General features: G+C 36.1%; 1 protein-coding gene across 1 annotated transcript in view; it reads left to right on the top strand.

Annotated features, from left to right (window-relative positions):
* The window catches only part of TRIM33 (tripartite motif containing 33), a 72,564-nt gene that overhangs the window by 8,274 nt on the left and 44,520 nt on the right, over positions 1 to 19,770 (top strand). Inside the window, exons 2-6 of the mRNA XM_063297392.1 lie at positions 13,199 to 13,317; positions 13,454 to 13,601; positions 15,133 to 15,265; positions 17,659 to 17,775; positions 18,974 to 19,088. Of these exons, the coding sequence (XP_063153462.1) occupies positions 13,199 to 13,317; positions 13,454 to 13,601; positions 15,133 to 15,265; positions 17,659 to 17,775; positions 18,974 to 19,088 (632 nt within the window). The remainder of the gene's footprint in view (positions 1 to 13,198; positions 13,318 to 13,453; positions 13,602 to 15,132; positions 15,266 to 17,658; positions 17,776 to 18,973; positions 19,089 to 19,770) is intronic.

The following is a 19,770-nucleotide window of genomic DNA, read 5'->3' on the forward strand; positions in this document are numbered from 1 at the left end:
CTACTGGGAAATTTTACAAGCCACATCACTTAAAATAGAGTACCTTCTATAAACCTCATAGAAGCTGCTTTATTTTTAAGAGAGTGACATCAACTACTTGATAAATTATGAATAAAGGTAAAGCCATTTATTAATATGTCAAATGTCAGTTTCCTCTGTTTTATCTTATTAACTTAAAAGTTTTATTTATTTGAAATAAAAATTCAGACTTATTTGTCTTATTTATTTGACATGACTGTATAGTCATAAAGTTTTACTGTGCATTCTGTTATGCCTATCTTCCTTCAATACTGTTTGTCCCTATTATCATAGGTACTAGGAAGAGCACAAGTAGGCAGTGGCAGCAGGACGTGGTGGCATCTTTGAGTTTTCTCTTTGATTACTCGTAATTATTGCTCATTCCAGAAAAGTACCTGAATGACATATGTTACGATTATTGCTTTCAAGCATATATTTATTCTAAAATTCTATCCAAACACTGTATGTTCTCTTGTTTAGTTTTTTCTTTGTCCAGAGCTGATACCCGCCCTACGCAGTATACAACTTTATTTATTTATTCATCAAATTTTATTCACTGCCCATCTCCCCCCAAAAAGAGGGACTCTGGGTGGTTTACAATAAAAGCAAAATATAAAATTCAATACAATTGTAAATAACATAAACATAAATATAAATAGACAGTAAAATATAAAATGTAATAAAATCCAGATGGCTATAGATTCTGTATCAATCTGTGAGTAAAGGGCCATTCTAGAGGGCTAGCCATCCCCAGAAATGGCTATTCCCCTTCCCGCTCCAGGCATGCTGGCAAAACCAGGTTTTTAATGCAGTATACAACTATATGTTGTTTGTAGTTCAGTATTGTTGAATTGGGGAAGGCAGTGGCAAACCACCCCGCTACAGTCTGCCAAGAAAACGTCACGAAAGTGGCGTCTCCCCAAAGGGTCAGACATGACCCGGTGCTTGTACGGGGGACCTTTCACCTTTCACCATTGTTGAATAATACCACTTGCCCCATTATCCTTCCAGTTATACAATGTATATCTTATAATGGATTTCATTATAAAGCACTCTTCCAGATGTTGGTTGTCAACTTGTTGATTTTGCATATCTATGAAAGTATTTCATGTACTTAACTCAGTTTTTCAAATAAGATCTCAAAATTGTTAGATCAAAATGCATTACTGGTTTGCATGTTCCTATAACTTAAACACAGACAGAATGTATTTAATAGTTTTAAAAATTATGAATATGCCCTTAGGTGAATGAAATATTAAGAATGGAAGAACTGAAGGAAGGAGAGAAAATGTTTAATATTTGTAGTTTCAGAGAATGAACCCAATCTTTCTGTGCAACAAGACACAGAAAGACTAAAATAATAATAACCCACCTCATATTCCCAACCTAATGTGAATTAGTTTCATTGGAACCAATCCTTTTGGGTAGGGTTGAGCCTGAATAATCTTGATTCAGCCCTGTGCACTTTGTAATTCATGCATATATGATGGATTTACATATGCCAAGAATTTTTTTCTGTAAAGGATTGGATTCTGCAGACAGGATAATTGTTGATTTCTTGTGTCTTGGGAGCAATTTATTTTTGACTTATTTGACTAGATAAAGATTGATGGAAAGTGTAACTTAGGCTGTCTTCATATTGTTTAATCTGTTGTGTTTAATATAAATTATATTTGCAACATATCCAATTTTTAGTATCTATGTTGGTTATGTTTGCCTTCTGGGAGATTCCCCGGCATTGGATAGTATGCGGTCACATTTATTTCTTTATCTTTACTTTTTAAAATGTGGGTGGGTTGATTATACCAACTTTTTTCATAAGGGGAACACATGGTTATTTTTTCACTATTATTAAATATTAAATATTGTTTAATTATTAAACACAAATTTTAAAATTAAAAATGTCATTCACCTTTAGTTGCAACTTAAGTATTGTTTCTGGACAAATGTTAGAGTGCTGCATACATACTTTGATATATATAAGATAGGGGAAAAAGCTTGTTTGCTATTTGTCAGTCTTATAAAAACAGAACCTATTTGAAAAATATACAGACTCTAAACTCATAAAATCATTTAAACTAAAAAAAAATCATTTATAGGATGGTGATGTGAGCTGGCATGTAGGTTGAAACAAATGAAAATATTTAATGGATTTCTGTGGCTGGTGTTGCATATGATAAAACATAAGATCTCCTGTTTTATATCAATACCTAGTCATTTAATTATAAGTGAACATGGTACTTATCCATTTAAAAATATACAGCTAATGAGAATGTTGTTATAACATTATTCTTGGAGGGATGTATGTTTTTTAAGTTTAACTGCATTTAGACTTGATAGCTGCTAAAATGTCTTCAATACCCCGCCCCACTGAATCTCTAATAAGTTATATTTTAAAAATAATTTGTACCTTAGTGTAAATTTGTTTCAAAAATCTGTATATTGTAGTATTGAGAATACTAGATTTGTTAGCCAGACTGGGAAATAAAACAAAAAACCAGAAGAAGGCAATGGTAAATCCCTTCCATATTGTTACCAGGATCTTCATGAATGCAGTCACCCAGAATTTTTATTTTATTTATTTATTACTCATATTTAGCCACCGCCCATCTCCCCCAGAAGAGGGACTCTGGACGGTTTACAATAAAATTCCCCATAAAACATAAACATTAAAATCACATAAAACAATTATAATAAAACCCAATAAATAAATAATTGAGTTAGAAGTTGATGAATTAACAATATAAATGAAACACTTAGTTTCTTCATTCACTTATTTCACCTTTTAAACTGGGGAAGACAGTAGAAATACGTTTTTCATGACCTGGAACAAATTTAACACATAAAGGTTAGGGAGAGGCTGAATTTCTGACAGAACCCTGTCACATTCTGTTTCTGAAGGTACTTTTTCAAGATAGTAGGCTCATAGTTGCCTGTACAGTTAGTCTTTGCTTAACGTCCATTCATTCGGTGACAGTTCAAAGTTACGACAGTGCTGAATGAAGGGACTTATGACCAGCTTGGTTCCTCCCAATATGCACCCGCCTCCCCACCCCACCCAGGGTCTTCTTTTGCAAAAGAAGCCTGGTGCATGAAAGAAGGGCCCTGGCTGGGGTGCGAATGGAGGCCCTGGCTGGTGCACAAGAGAAGCCCCCGATGCGCTGGCACAAAGGAAGACCCCAGCTGGTACAGTAGTGGCAAGTGGTGCAGCGGGTGCAGTGGTGGCAGGCAGGGCTGGGGGCAGCTGGTGGCAGCGGGTAGGTAGGCAGCCAGAATGGTAGAGATTGGGGAGATAGGCAAGTGGGTGGAGTTGAAGAGAGAGAGGAGGTGTCCTTACCAAAGCTTGGAGTTGGGAAGAACCAAGCTGGGAATGGCTTGGATCGGGGTGGGTCCTTGCTGTGGGATTTGGTTAACAATGGCAATAGGGACTACCAAGATTGCTGTCTCTAAGTGATGTGGTCACATGACATTGCGCTTTATGACTGCATTGCTTAGTGAAAGAAATTCCAGTTCCAATTACTGTTGTTAACTCAGGACTACCTGTATAGCAGAAAGCTTTTCAGTTATGAAGCTAACCTTTGCTTTTTCCCCAAATAATTTTAGTAGAGATTACAGTAAAAAGAATAAAAACTATACAAACGACAAAATATTTTAAAAAGTGTGGGAAAAAAAAGTAACTTCCTCCCTTCATCCCAACAAGTACAATTTAAGTAAATTTATCGCCATCTCTTAAGTTGCAACATATATGCTCTTCACCCCATACCTCATCTCTTAACTCAGCCCTTCTCAACTTTTTGACCCTGGAGGAACCCTTGAAATATTTTCCAGGCCTTGGGGAACCCCTGCACATTCAGGCTCAAATATAGGCCAGAAGTTACAAAATTATTATATTTGTTTCATGCGTAGGCCTGCATTATGGGCATTAAGTGTGTTGGGACCAGATCAAGAAACAACGCTGAGTCAGTGTATTCCAACTCTAGTTCTTTATTGTTCTCACCAAATAGACAATCTTGCCAGACTAAAGCTACCCTAACTAACCTAAGGGGAAATAACCTAAGAGACTCTAGGTCGGGGCTACTCTAACTTTCTGTGTCTCTCTGCCAAGGCTTTCCAAACTGTGAGTCCTCTTATCTCCCTGGGATGCGCTCTCTTCTTCCTGAGAACCAACCGCAGCCTCAAAATCCATCACATCACCCCCCCTTCAGGGACACATTCCATCACATCACCCCCCTCTTCAAAGTCAGTCTTTCCCTCTGAGTTCTCAGGGGAACTGGGCAGCAGGGGTAGAGATGAAAGTGAAGATGCGGTGCTCCCCTCCACCTTCAAGGACACATTCCATCACAGAGTGTTCTTAAACTAAAAATAAAGAATGAAACTTACCTCTTTAATGTGAAGTTACCTGAATTTGAAATAATTTTTTAAATAAATCGTGATCTCTTGGGGAACCCTTAGTGACCTCTCGCGGAACCCTAGGTTCCACCGAACTCTAGTTGAGAAACCCTGTCTTAACTAAAAACAAAATTATCATTCATTCCTTATCAGCAAAAGTCTAGTAAGGGTTATCAGATATAACTAATATCTATCTTAACCTTGATTGCATAAGCCAACCTTGTATTTCTTCCCTATCCTTTTAACAATCTTAATTCTTAACCCCTTCAAATAGAGTCCCACAGTTTGATTTCTTGTCATCTTTTTTTTTTATACTTCCCCAAAAGATCTTTTAGAACTTTAGCAAGTCTGTTTTGTAAATCCAGTAAGAGAAATTCATCCTTTTTTTGGTCACTTCTCAGACAGTCCTTCAAAGCTCTAACAGATCTCTTTTGTACATCCAGTGTAAAAAAAAATCTCTCTTTTCTGGCTTAATAGTTGTATATCTCCTTTAGGCATTGAAGTATCATCCTGTTTCATTTGAAAGTCCAGTAGGTCCTTTTCTGCATCCTTCTCATTCCTTGCCACATTGATATCCACATTCAGATTGATTTCAAACTTATCCAGGGTATCTTGTTCTTCTTCCATTGCATCCTTAACTGTCCATTTATCAATCATTTCCAAGAGTCTCAAAGACCATTTGTCATAAACTTTCATAAAATTTTCAGTTTTCCATCAAATCGCTCACTGTTGGAATATCTCCTTCCATTCTTTTGTTGTCCTCCAGCTCCCTCTGGTGTGTAGCTTTTAAAGTCCCATTCTTTTGTTACGGCTAGCGAAAGGGTAAACAGTGTTACTTTTTCATGGGAGGAATTCTTCCAAAAAGTTAAAATTATAGTTCCAAGTCCATCTGAGCCCTTAATCCATTGTTAAACTTTCTAAAATCCATATTCTAGGCACCCTTTAGCTGTTTAATCCAGAAAGTAATATTTTTCAAAAACTTTTAAAATCGTATTTAAAAATTCTTTCTCTAAGGAGAAGGCAACTCACCTAGTGAATGCAGTACAGTTTGTCATTCTGAAGCAACAGAAAAAAAACACACAAATCCAAAGTGATTTAAGAATTGAGGCTCGGTCGAGCTTAATGTCCTTAAAAAAGACTGCGTTTTGCTCAACTGTGAGGAAACTCATAAGCAAACTGTGAAATGACAATTCCTGCAGTTTACTCATGAGGAGTGGCTCTAAGAAGTTGTGGGCTATCTCAAAGATCTCTCCTTAATCCAGAGAGAATTTTGGCAGCCAAGATCCTGCAGCCCCTGCTGCTCTCTGTTGTAATGCTGTCCTGTTGCAAGAGGGATGTCTAGCTCACCATGGCTCTCAACCGGAAGTCATGAAGCTAATCTTTAAACTTTGGGTGGTGCAAAATTTTTAAGCCTGTATCCGTGAGGAAGTAAGAATTTGATGTAACACATTCTGCAGGAAATACCTTCTGAAATTAATAATATTGTGCTGGTTACAGTGTTTTCAAAGACTGAACTCTATGTATTTTCTAATCAACAACTTTTCTGTTACTGAATGTCACCAAAGGCACAAACTACTAAAACAATATTAAACAGAGCAAAACAGCATATAAAACTAATTGCTATTTACAAAAGATATGTTAAAGAAATATGGTGTCTCTTTTCTGAAACATGAAGACATGCCTTGCTTATTAACAACATCATTAGATGCTCTGTTTTATTGCTGTGAAGAATAAGGATTATTTCAGCAAAATAAATGTTCGTATATACAGTTAAGTGATTATGTAGTGGTAGAGTAGTGTTCTGGAAAAAAAATGCCAGCACTGTGGTAGGGCATGCAGTTGCATGTAGGTGCACAGAATGGCACCTTGCAGTAGGGCCAAACATCGGTGTCCTCTAACAGTAGCTGATTCAGTAATGAGTAGGCTGATTCAGTAAATAAATTCAAACCTTCTATTACATATATCAAGGTTAGAGAATTAATGGGAGTGAAAAACAAAGGGAGAAAGGAAAATAGAGAAAGAAAAGTGAAGTACTAATCAGAACAGTTTCTCACAGCAATGCTGCCATTGTTCATAAGAAATCCAGCTGTTGTAGAGGGTCTGCTCATTCTGATTAATTTATATCAGAAAAAAGGTAGATTACTTAAAATCATTGGTGTAAATAAAAATTCACATTAATTTATTCATTCAATTTTAAACAAATGTGACTGTTAAATCACATTAAACTGTTTTTGCTGTTAAGGAAGCTTTTTCTAACATTCAACTGACATGTGTCTTCCTGTAATTTAAAGCCATTATTCTGCATCCTACCATCTTGAATGACAGAGAACAGATCTTGGCCCTTTGTATGATATTTTTCCTCCCCCTCTTCCCAAGATTTAACATTCTGAGATCCTTCACCCTCTTTTCATAGTTTATAGTCTCCGATTAACCTAATGGCCCTTTGTTAGTTCACTTTGCCTGAATCTTTCTTAAAATATTCTCTTCTCAATTGGATGCAGTATTTAAGCTGGGCTCTGACCAATGCAGAATAAAGCGGAACTATTAATTCCTGTGATTTGGTGATCATATTTTTTGGTGTATTATATAGTTGCATTTGATTTTCTGACTGTCATGTCAACCTGATTGCTGATAATTCAATTTGCAAACACCTGTTACTCCAAGATCTTTTCATAAGTACCATTATCATGCTAGGTATCCCCCATCCTGCACTTGTACATTTGGTTTCTATTTAGTAAATATTGCATTTGCCCTTACCAAATTTAATTCTGTTATTTTCAGTCTGCTTTAACATATCAAGATCATTTTGAATATTACTTCTCTCCCTCTCTTTTCTTTTTTGTACCTCATTCAATTTGCCATCTTCGGATTTGAAAAGTATTCCATTATGCATACCTTTTAACTAGTACCAAATTCTGAACATTTTCAGTTAATGCAAATTCTCCTTCCTAGGCCTTTTTGTAATATATACATATTTCAGAATTATTTAGATAATTAGACTGTTTTGAGTTCATAATAACTTTGCTGTATTTTCTGTAATTTGCTGATTCAGAACTGTGGCATATAATTTCTGGAGAAATGCTTTTTGCTCCCTTTTCTCATGCTTAATTAGTGCTATGGGATAATACAGGCCTCACAATCTGGGGAAAAAAAAGAACAGTTTTATGGAAGATCTGGATAGATGGTGGAATTATAGCTCAACTAGTGACGATAATGATGATATTTGCTGTGGTAAAAGATAAATACATTTGTCAGTTGCAACCCATTAGTAGTATTTATAATTACAACTCTGAAAAATACTCTGAAAAATAGCATGTTCATAGGTGAATTAAATCCATATCAGCTTGGCAAACATTTTCAGAGAATATTCCAATTCCCTTGTCTTCTTGCTCTTGTGCTTCTGTTTCAACCTTTCTGATTTTTGTTAGTGATTTGTGCATTTAAGCATGCTGTGAAGAAAATATTTATACTCTCAGTTCTAGCACCTCACCTGAAAGATGAACATTTCACAGTATGTAATTAACATTTGACATTTTCTGCTGCAAGATACGGTAATGGCCATTAGGTTGGCTTTATATAGGCTTGGCCAAATTAATAGATTAAAAGATCTGACAATTGATATGTGAAACCTTCATACTGAATTGTAATGTGAGTCCTGTCTTACAGGTGTTTATAGTAGGTGACCCAAAAATCTCTTCAAATTCATACATTCTATGATTTTATGAGTATCAGTTGTTGCAGAGCAAACAGATGAGAGATCTATTTCCTTTTTACGTTCTTGTGAAGCTTTATGAAGGTGATAGCTCTTCCAGAAAGCAGAATCCTGATCTCTAACCTACTCTGATCAGAATTTTTAAATGTTCCTTGTCTGGGAAATTCTCCATCACCATCATAATTTTTAATAGGAGGAATTTTCTGACATTCAGTATTTGAAAATGAACTTCTATTAAGTCTGTGTATTCTGAGAAATTGCTACTTTTATTTTTTGACTGTACCAATAAAATGATTGTTTTCCTATTTTGAAATAGTTAATGTGGTTGCTCTTTGTATAATGTTATTTTCTGATTCACAGTGCAGTCTTATAGTAAGAACAATGTTTGTTACTCTTGTGTTTTTTTCTGTAGTACTGAAATTAATTAGAAGATTTATTATAAAAATATTTTAAATTGTCCCTCATCTTTTTCTCAATTCTGCATGAACTTCCACTGGGATTAATTATGTGTATAGCATTGTGTAAGGCAACAGTCAATGTATTTCAGCCTTAGTTGTTTTTAAAAGAGACTAACTCAATTCCTTAAAAATAAATCTTAATTTGAAATTACAGAGACTGTATGCTCAAGATCATGCAGTAACACACCATCTCATCTTTCATTCTTAGACAAAGTTATAAAATATTCATTTTTCTTCTGGATCAAACTCCTTCCTTAATTTTATCATTTTAGAAAAGGTCCAGATCCTGTATCGTGCTGTGAAAGCTTCTCATCCCTGTGGAATTCAGTGGTGATCTTGTTTATCAGAAAGAGACTAATACAAAATGGTAGTACAGACGTTTTGAAAAGTGGTTTCATCTGCTGCTGATGTTACTATGAATGATAATTACTCAGTGATAATTTGTTCTTAAGAGACAATCCAGTACCTATCTAACATCAGCCTCTTCTTGAACAATCAGTTATTATCTCAAATATAGCCAATTCATGAACTCTTCAAAAACTTGTTTTAGGATAAATGTGCCATAATTTGTGGCTTGATCCATGCCTCTGCTGGCTACTTGGAGGACTAGGGGGAATGTGATGAGTTGGGTTCAGGAGATAGTCAAGGCTTCATTGGGCAAGGGTGTTCCCACAGACGTTGAAGGAGGTGATGCTGCTCCTCTCCTCAAGAAGCCATCCTTAGACTTGACAGTTTTGGATAATTATTAACATGTTTTCAGTCTTCATTTTTTAGGGAAGGTTGTTGGAAAGATGGTGAGGTGTCAAGTACAAAGCACTCTCAGATAAACAGATTATCAGGACCCATTTCAATCTAGATTCAGACCCAAGGCATGGGATGGAAACAGCATTGAATGTTCTGATTGATTACCTTTGTTGGAACATGGATGGGGAAAGTGTAGCCCTAGTCTTTCTAGATGTCTTGATACCAACTTTGGTATCCTTTGGACTTCCTGTGAGAGTTGGATGTTGGGACTAGATTCTGCTCCTGCCTGAATGTATGGTACCAGTCAGTGAAAGTAGAGGAGGAGAGGTTGGCTGATGGTCCTGTGCAATCCTTCAGGTTTTGATTATTTTCCTCCTGCTGTTTAACATTTATATGAAGCCTCTGGGAAAATAATTTGTGAGTTCAGTGTGCTGATGACTTTTGGCTGTACGTATCTATCCTGTGCCAAGCCAGAGTTGCCATAGAGGTTTTGAACTGGCCTTTGAAGGCTGTTCAGTCTGGGTGGGGTGAAACAGAATGAAGCTGAACCCAAGTAAGATGAAGTTACTGTTTGTTCGGAAAGGTCTTCTGTCAGCTCCAATGATAATTCTTGAGTAGGTGGGGTGCACTCTCTGAAAAGCACGTTTATATTGTTGGAATCACCTTGGACTCATGGCTTCTTATAGATAGAAGCCATGGGCAGGAGGGCCTTTGCCCAGCTCTGCTGGTGTGTCAGTTGCAGCCCTACCTAAAGTGGGAGGCCCTAGCAATGGTGTTTCATGTACTTAATGCAACTCTTTTGGGTTATAGCAATGTGTTCTACATTGGATTGCCTTTGAAGATCTCTCAGAAAATGCAGTTGCTACAACATGCAGTAACCTGTATATTGACCAATCAAAATCTCCATAATAATATAATATCTGTTCTACGATTGATGCATTAGTTTCTGGGTGCAGTTTAAAGACTGTTTCTAACCTACAAAATCCTATATATGTGGACTGCCGTCTCTGTGTAGAAGAAACCTGCCTGATCCACCCAGTTCATATTTGTTAATAGTCCCCCTGGCTCACAGAGGTTTGCAGGCAGTGTTTTTCAATTGTGAGTCCTTATTATTGGAACACTCTTCTGGAAGTTAGGTTAGTATCCTTATTGGCCTTCTGGAAGCCAATTAAACTTTTCCAGAGGGCATTTGGGGAATGAATGCTCACCATTCTGTTTAATGCCTTTGTATTATGATATTACACTGTTCCTCATGGTTTTATTTAATTAGTATTATGCTTTTATCTTGTTCCGTTTTATGTTATAACTGCCAGGAGTTGTGTTCTGAGTCTGGTAAAATAGAAGTATAATAAACAACTTATCTCTCTTTGGGCCATCAGGAAAGTAGCAATTGTGAGGAGGGCCTCCTGGTCTAGGAATGGGCACAATTGCTCACAAAGTGATTCTGTGCAGATCCTCCTGTTCCTTGAGCAGGAGCTGTGAGCCCAGGTTTATCAATCCAGAATGGGGTAGTGCGACCCCATTTGGGACTAAAGATGGAGAATCCCTGGATCCACATGGTCCAAATATCCAGAGCCACTAGGGTTGAGCTTGAGCCTATTCTTCCCTATCCAGACCCCAACAGCCTCCTAGCACTGGGGCAAGACCTTGACAGCATCACCTGGTTCGTGTGGGATTGAAGTGTACAACTGGGTATCACTGGCAAGCTGAGAAGCAACCAGAGAATGATCTGACAATGACAGAGGATTGATGGTAATGTCATCTGCTACCAGATCACATTGCAATTGCTCTGAGACACAAATTAAACTGAAAGTATGACCCCTGCTGTCTTTTGGGCCCTCGATTACGTGCATCATGTCATGGTGGATGAATTCCTGAGCTTCCCCATACTCCACATCTCCCAGGGGCAGGTTGAAGTTGCCAAGGACCATCAGCCTTAGTGATTCCAATACCAAACCAGCAACAAAGTTAGCATTTCTGGCAGGGATGTTACTGTACAGCAAGGAAGCTGGTACAGTAGCAACCTAACTGCTCTCTAGAGCACAGCTTCAAACAGATGGTCTCACATCTGGTTAACTGTGGAGCAGAGCTTTTGAAAGCCATCAAGCTATCCTGGATGACAATTTCCACCCACCCTATCCTGGGATCATGGCTGATGCCAGATTTGCAACCCAGGTGGGTACAGCTCAGAAGGAAATATCCCCCTCTGGGCCTATCCAGGACTTGGTCGACAGTCAAATCATGGATGAGAACTGCCTTATTACATACCAACCCAGCATTCGGTAGTAACAACTGGATTCCAGGGCTACCCAAGATGTAGTGACCTGGCATTACACCCCTGAGGGCTGGAAGTTGGGATCGGTACAACCATTGACTCGCACCAACTCTGTGAATGGCCCACCCTCAGATTCCTGTCATATTTTCTTCTGCCTGTCAGGATCCTGATCTTACTGCCTGTTCTCTCTTTCCCCACATAATGTCCCCCCTTTCCCCATGCCCTCTGAAAACATGGAACACATTCACTCCTTCTCACTCCACAACTCCCCTGCCTTTGTTGCTGTTTACTCAGTACATCTTTGGTTCTGGATGGGATTGCGGTACCCTAGGCAAAATTAGTTTATTATCTGGGAATCCTCCTGGAATCTCGGCTTCTGTATTTGGAGCAGATGGCAGCTGTGGTTAGAAGGGTCTTTGCTCAGTTATGTATATATGCCAGGTATGATCCAGAGGCCCTATTTAACAGTAACACACTTAATCACCACTCATTTAGACTAGTACAGTGTCACATGGGACTGCCCTTGCAGACATCACAAAAAGAATGTACTAGCCCAAGTAATGATGGATTCCATGTAACGCTCTGGTTTAGGAGCTGCACTAATTACCAGTTATTTCCTGGGTGCAATTCAAGAAGCTGATTGTTACCTATAAACCTTATATGGCTTGGGATCTAGATGTTTGTCTTAGTGATTTCTGCCCAGCCAATAAGATTTGGAAGAATAGTGTCTCTTCAGGTCCCTTCTTTAAAACAGTGTCATCTGTAGACATCTCCCCTTCCCCCCTGTTCCCCAAAGTTAGATTAGTTCCCTTCCTAGTAACATTATGGAAAGTCCTTAAGACTTGGCTCTTGTAAAGGTCTTTGAATGCATAAGTGCTGTGAAGAGTATGTGCTATAGTATGTGTTTGATTATTTACTGTTTGAAATGGAGTTTATTGCAGTTGTACTTTATTTGCTTTCTTCTTTTAAAAAATCCTTTTGATGTTTTTAATCCTCTTACAGGAGGTAAGCTGCTCAGTTTCATGGAATAGAATGGCATAAAAGCCACAGTAAATAAATAAATTTCTTTACAGTTATACACAAGTGACCCAAGCAGTGCTGATTGAAAATTTATTTTAGGGAAAAGAATAAAAATGGCTGTTCCTTTTTTATAAGAAGGATGGGTTACTTGTGCCTATTTGGGTGATGCTGGACTCACAGTTTTGTTCAGGCAAAATTCAGCATGGTTAGTGCCTAGAAATTATGAGAACCAAAATCCCATAAAATCTAGAGGTTGCAGATTACCTATGTCTTACAATATGGTTTGCCTTATGCAAATGATTATAAGCTAGTTGTTGAATGTACCCAAAAAACTCTTAGTTGCCTGATTACCCACATATTTTAAATAGTGTTCCTGTCAGGGCATTTGCAATATTTCTTGTTTGGCCTTTGTTGACATAGAAGACTGTTGAAGCAGAAAGTTTTCTTACATCTTATCTTTGGGCACACTTTGCTGATAGATTTAGAAAAATATTAGAGAAAAATATGATCAATCTTCAGTTTAACAAAATCAAGTTCAAAAAAATCTAGAAAAGTTTAAGAAGTATCCTCTTTTGGTTGCAGTTGGTGTGATCAGATGCCCAATTTGTCGCCAGGAATGCAGGCAAATAGATTTGGTAGATAACTACTTTGTCAAAGATACATCTGAAGCACCAAGCAGCTCTGATGAGAAATCTGAACAGGTATGACACTTCCAGCTTTTCCTCTTTGCAATGATTTGATTTACATTATGTGTTGGATAATATGTTATGCATTTTGGTAGTTTCCAGAATATGTCAGCATTTCAACATTTGAATATAACATTTTTCTTGATTTTAGGTATGCACCAGTTGTGATGATAATTCTAGTGCTGTTGGGTTCTGTGTGGAATGTGGAGAATGGCTTTGCAAAACATGCATAGAAGCTCATCAACGTGTAAAATTTACAAAGGACCATATGATCAGAAAAAAAGAAGATGTCTCTTCAGGTGAAATCTTTTAAAAATATTTATCGAGTAGTTTACTGAGTAGTTATGATTAAATATTTCGAGACATGTCATCTACTTAAAATAATGAAATCCATACTGTGTCATTTTGATAAAAAGGTTGAGGAACTACATGTACTCAATTTAAGTCAGTTGAAAAATAAATATTGAATGTTGATATTGTGGATGACTATTCAGCTGGGATGTTCAGACAACAGAGTGCAAATTGCCATTGCTACCTTATAATTTCATTTATATCAATATTTTAGGCCACTTTTTAAATGTTGTCCTTGAGAGATGTTTTAAATAATAAACATCTTATATTTAAATACTGTGTTTTACAACATCTACAAAACAGTTTCAAATCATGTCAGAAATAATCTGACAAATATAGTAAAACCGGCAATGCTAAAACAGTCTAAAACAGATGAATATTTAAAGCCAATATAAGTGTTTATCTAGAAAAGGCCTGTACTTCTGTACCTGTTACTGTGATATACTAGAGGACTTATTAACAGTTGATCTTAAAATATTTAAAATATGTCCAGGTTTAAGAGAGATCAGTTAAGGTTTCTAAACTCTTTTAAGAGGCAGTCCTGCTTGATTCAAGCAATTGGTATCCATCAAGACAATCTGGAGTTGTGAAATAGTCTACTGTACAATTTTAACATTTGCTAAATTTCTATGTCTAGATACCTTGGATTTGAGAACCACTATGAATGGCTAAAATATTGTTTGACAATCTTATTTCAGCCACTTTCATGGTATTGTAGTAGTGTTCTCTGTTGGGCAGAAAAGAGGATTCCCTTAGGAGAACTGAACAAATCTCAGATGTTTGTTATACTTAACTTCAATAAAAAAATGTAATTTGACAGTCTTGTGGGATTCACTTTTAAAAGAACTTGAGAGTGACCAACTAGTACAAAGGAGCTATGTAATATAGAGGGTGGTATCCACATTCTGCAGGAGTTGAGAAAAGCTGAAAGGTAATTGAGATTAAGCAATAATCTTAGAGGCAAAGAATTAAAGAGAAGAAAGTAGTTATAGAGGTAAGATGAGACAAAGCAGGTTAGTTTTGTAAATGTAATTGTGGCCTATTTACAGCAAAAAATTAACTTATTTTTTTCTTAGGTTCACAAATAAATGTGAAGACCCCCTTTGTCACCTTTTACTACAGTTGCTTTGGCTGGCTAAGTAATTAAATAGCCAGCCTGAGTTATTGCAACTCATCTGTCCCCTTCATCTGTGTATGAAGCTGGTAATATACAGTACTGTTTTGCTGAAGGAAGGTCAATTAGTTTTGCATTTCTGTGAATGCCTGGTATATTTCCGGAGGGAGGGAAACAGCTTAAATAGATGGTCCTTGTCATGCTAATTTGAGGTAAATGAAGCATTATTTCAGTCAGAAGAAACCGAAATAATGGTAAAGCGATCGTCTTAAGCTAGCTTTCTTTGTCTACATTACAAATTATATTAGTTTCCTTGGAATTTTGGTTTGTGCAGTGACTTGGACAGTCTGTCTCTTTCAACACAGAAGCTGTTGGAGCATCTGGTCAACGTCCTGTTTTTTGTCCTGTGCACAAACAAGAACAGTTAAAACTTTTCTGTGAAACCTGTGACAGGCTGACGTGCAGAGATTGTCAGTTATTGGAACACAAAGAACATAGGTATAGTTGTCTGTCTCTTCCTAATCTACCTTTTCTTATAGCAGATAACTTTGAAAAATAATCCTCAAATAGTTACTATATTTAAAGGTCTTCATTCCTTTTTCTTTTGTGCCAGATAGGCTTGTAGCAATTTGGGCTTTTGTTTCCAGTTCTGATTCAGTTAGATCATGTGACAAAGAAAAATAATAAGTAGCCATCTGATTAAAAATATTTGTCAATCTAATTATGACTTTTAACTGTTAACATTATATGCTTGTACATTAGTAAAGCAATATTCTTTGATTTTAGATGATGCATGAAGCAGGTGCCATTTTAGAAAGAAACATTCCCTCCAGTATGGTGGTGGTGGGTGGGGAGAAGGAAATGTCTCTTCTAAGTTAGTACCAGTGCTTTTGGTTCTTGTAAGTACACTTGTTTAAAAAATAATTTTTTTCTAAAATATATTGCCTAATTAATCAGGAGTATCTTTTTAACAGATCAAAATTTCATAAATAGCTTAAAAATTGCATCATTAAATTTCAGAGATGTCTATAGTTTTATTTTGCATTGTCTTTTTTAGATCAGCATTAATAAATTTAATAAAATGGGGATAACAACAAATTTTAATGGTAGTTCAGCTGCAAAGCTTTCATTATATGATCTAGGTCTGTGCAACACTTTGGATCCTGAGGGGAAAAGGTGTTTTGGAGCACACATAGGAATGCATCTGTAGGTAATTTTTTAAACCAAAGAACTATTTTCCTGAATTCACTCTGAACTTTGGACGATAGCAGCACGATACCAGGAATACTATAGATACAGATGTTTTAATTGTTGCTGACAGGTGCTTTGTGAGCACCCCCATATCCTCTGAAGCACCTTCCCCATTCAGAATGGATGCATAGCTCCAATATGATCCTTGAATTGATTAAGAAAATTGCTGGAAAATTACATTTAATAAATTGATGATTATTACTTGCTAAGCTTTTACTAGTATCAGCAATGGCACTGCTGATATTTTAACCAGAATTGAACTGTTCTTTGAGTTCAGCCCATAGATTATAGCATAAGGTTACATTTTAATTGTTTTAAATACAGTTTTTAAGAGAGATGTAGTGGTAGAATAATGATTAGTTCTAGCAAATTCAGTTTTTTTGAGTGGACAAAATAGAACTTTTGTGCAGAAAATGTGTTCAAGTCATGTACAAAAACAGTGCAAATTCTGTTCTGCTAGAATTACAGATTTGGAAGTCTGTGTACTTTATGAGTACTGAATTTACATCATTTTTGTCCATGATGTCTGTCTATAAATGAACAGATTATATATATGTGATAGCATAAATATATGGGAAGCATTCTCCCCTCCCCCCTTTCCTAATTCTCATTAGGAATCTTAGTCTGCATTAAGTAGTCACTGGCATTAGTAAAGATATAAATAGCAATATATTCTTATTATGTTTATATTGATTAAGGTTATCATCTTCTAGTTGAAGATATTAGTTTAGATATGAATATTCTCCTGTACAAGTGAATTAGAGATTGGCATCTTCTCAGGTACAGAAAGAGTCAGATGAAGATAAAAGTGAATGCATGGAAATACCTTTAACAATTTGCATCCAAGCTATTATCTTTCTATTTTTTTCCCCTTGGTTAAATACTTCAAAATTTTAAGGACATTAAATTATTTTAGTTCCCATCTGTTTTTAAAATACTGTATTGTCTGTCACTTAAGATACTTTGGCAGTCTGGATATTAGCATTGTATAAATAATAGATATGTATCATATTATGTAATCTATTTTAGTATTTGTTTTTAATTAGCTTAATCTACCTAGAATATTGAAGTAGCAATAGGAAACATATAGTGGACTTCTTTTTGATAGACTATTGCAATAGTTTAGCTGATTATCATATACAGATTGTAATCTGGACGAACACAATAGACAGATTTGTGTGATGTGGATTCTGGTGATAAAGGAGACAATATGTCTTCAAAGTTCTTATTTACCTTTGCCAGTTAAATGTTTAGAAAGAATATTTCCATGTATTAGGAACAGACAAGATTATCATCAGTCTGCAAAAACATGGCTATTTTCATAGGCTCGCTTCTGGATTTCATATATGAGCTGTTTTGATAAAATGCGCAGAATATAAATAAAGTTCTCATATTGCTTAGAGTCTTAATTCTTGGAGATACACTATTTTCAGACATGAGACAAGTTAGGATATGTTTCTGATGGCTTAGAGATGCATCTGTTCAAATGCAATATAAATATTTGTTGGAAATGTCTAAATTGAGAAGAACCTGTTTTTTTTAATAGCTGTACAGTATGTGGTGATTTGTCATCTTATGAATGAAACATAATAATACTCTGTCCCTTCATAGTATGTGTGTTGTATTTTCTGGTTTGGAAGGTATCAGTTTTTGGAAGAAGCATTTCAGAATCAAAAAGGTGCTATTGAGAATCTCTTAGCAAAACTCCTTGAAAAGAAGAATTATGTTAACTTTGCAGCTACTCAAGTACAAAATAGGTAAGTAACAGTTTCGTTAGAAGTGCTGATCTTATGTTTAAATTGAGTGAACCATTAAAATTTCAATATCAGATGGCCTTCCTTAAAAGTAAAACAGTTGGTAACAGTGATCACCAAGTTTCCATAACTGGATCCACTATACCAATGGCATAAAAGAGTGTATAAGGCACACAGATAACCATGTAGAAGTTTTTGTATAAATGTTTATTTTCAGGGATACTTAGCTACAGTACTTTGATGTTTCAATCTCAGGTGAAATAATTTAATGCTTTTTCTCATTTGAAAGTCATTGGGAGGTATTGCCAAGAGTAGTCAAGAAATATTGGCTCGCTTAACCAGCCATTTAAAATTCTACTTGTCAGAGCCTCTTGAGTCCTGCTGGCAAATAGCTCTTGCTGAGTGTAAAAAAGCAAATTTACATTAAAATATGGCGTTAAAGTCAAATGGCAAACTTGTATTAGCTATCCTTGCTTGCTCACTCCGTTTGCTGTCTAGAAATTGGTTGACTTATATTTCTTTTACAGGCTTTGCAGAAGCCTCTCCTTACTCAGTAGAAAGGATTCAGTCATGCATAATAAGCAATCAGTAGCTCTCAGGACTTAATTTTATCTATCTTTTCAGATTACAGCTTTGATAAGGAGGAGCTTTTCCTGTCTCACAGAGAAATATTAAGTACAACCTCTTTGCTATCCGAGATTAAAATACAGTGTGTATACCATGAGTGCAGTCACTACAATACTGTGTACTTCATAGCACATTGCTTTGGCAATAATAGCAGGATAGGCAACTATAGGAGAACAAATGGTTGCTTATTCCAGAAGGAAGGTTAACAACAGATCACTAGGTGAAATAGCCAGGGATTTTTTAATGGTAATAAATGATTTTTAGTTTAATTTTACTCCTTTCTTAATGTTGCAGAAACTTTACAAAGTATTATAATTCACAACATGTAAAAAATAATTTAAACTCAGAAGCAGATTTAAATGCAGGAGAGTGCTGTTATAATGTAGTAAAAAAAACCCTTAAATATTTTATTATAAGAAACAGCTGTGATTTTTAATATTATCTTTACTTAAGATAATGATACCTTGTATGAATCTGCATCAATTTATATGTTGAATGTTCATTTGAGTGAAAAAAAAATCATTTTGAAGATGTTGTAATGTAAGTGCCTGATGACAGATCTCTTTCTTTTCAGGATAAAAGAAGTAAATGAAACTAACAAACGAGTAGAACAGGAAATCAAAGTGGCTATTTTTACCCTCATTAATGAAATCAATAAAAAGGGAAAATCTCTCTTACAACAGCTTGAGGTACAATTAAATGCAAAAGTAAATGTAATGTGATTATTGATGTGTATTATTCCTTTGATTTAAATAACCTTTTAATACCCTTTTTCTTGATACTGCCTGTTGCGAAGTCAGTGGCAGCAAACTTTTAGCTTATATTTCTTTCCACTTTGATGTGCTCTTAGTAAGATCAGAAGCATCCATTTTCACTTTGAAGCAAAACTCTGGGAAATTTTGTTGATTTAATTTAAACTATAGTTTCTCCAAGCAAGTCTAGAATTGAACAGGTTTATAAGTATGGTATATTAGCATACGGTACTTTAATCCAATCTCTGCAAGGTTTAAGGCATTTGTTTTTCCCCTTAAGACTTACCCCCACACACACCCAAGACTGAAAATGTTGGCCTATCCAGTGGGATAGGTGCTCTTAAGCCCACAAAAGTGGTTTTTACAAATGACCATTCTTGATCTGAATGATAGTGTGGTTTCTTTAGTTTTGGCTTAGCACTGTCAGGGCTCAGTTAGTGGCCAGAAAAGCCTAGACTAATTTGGTGGATTAAACTGAATATGAAGTAGGAATGCAGAGAATATAAGCAAGCATCTATCATCAATAAATATTAGGAGTGCTAGAGACAAGAGAAAGTCCAAGTCTCCAAAGGGGGTGGGGCTGCAAGACAGTGCAAAAGGTTTGAGACCTGCTTAGGTG

Source organism: Candoia aspera, chromosome 3, assembly GCF_035149785.1.
Source record: "Candoia aspera isolate rCanAsp1 chromosome 3, rCanAsp1.hap2, whole genome shotgun sequence".
NCBI lineage: Eukaryota > Metazoa > Chordata > Lepidosauria > Squamata > Boidae > Candoia > Candoia aspera.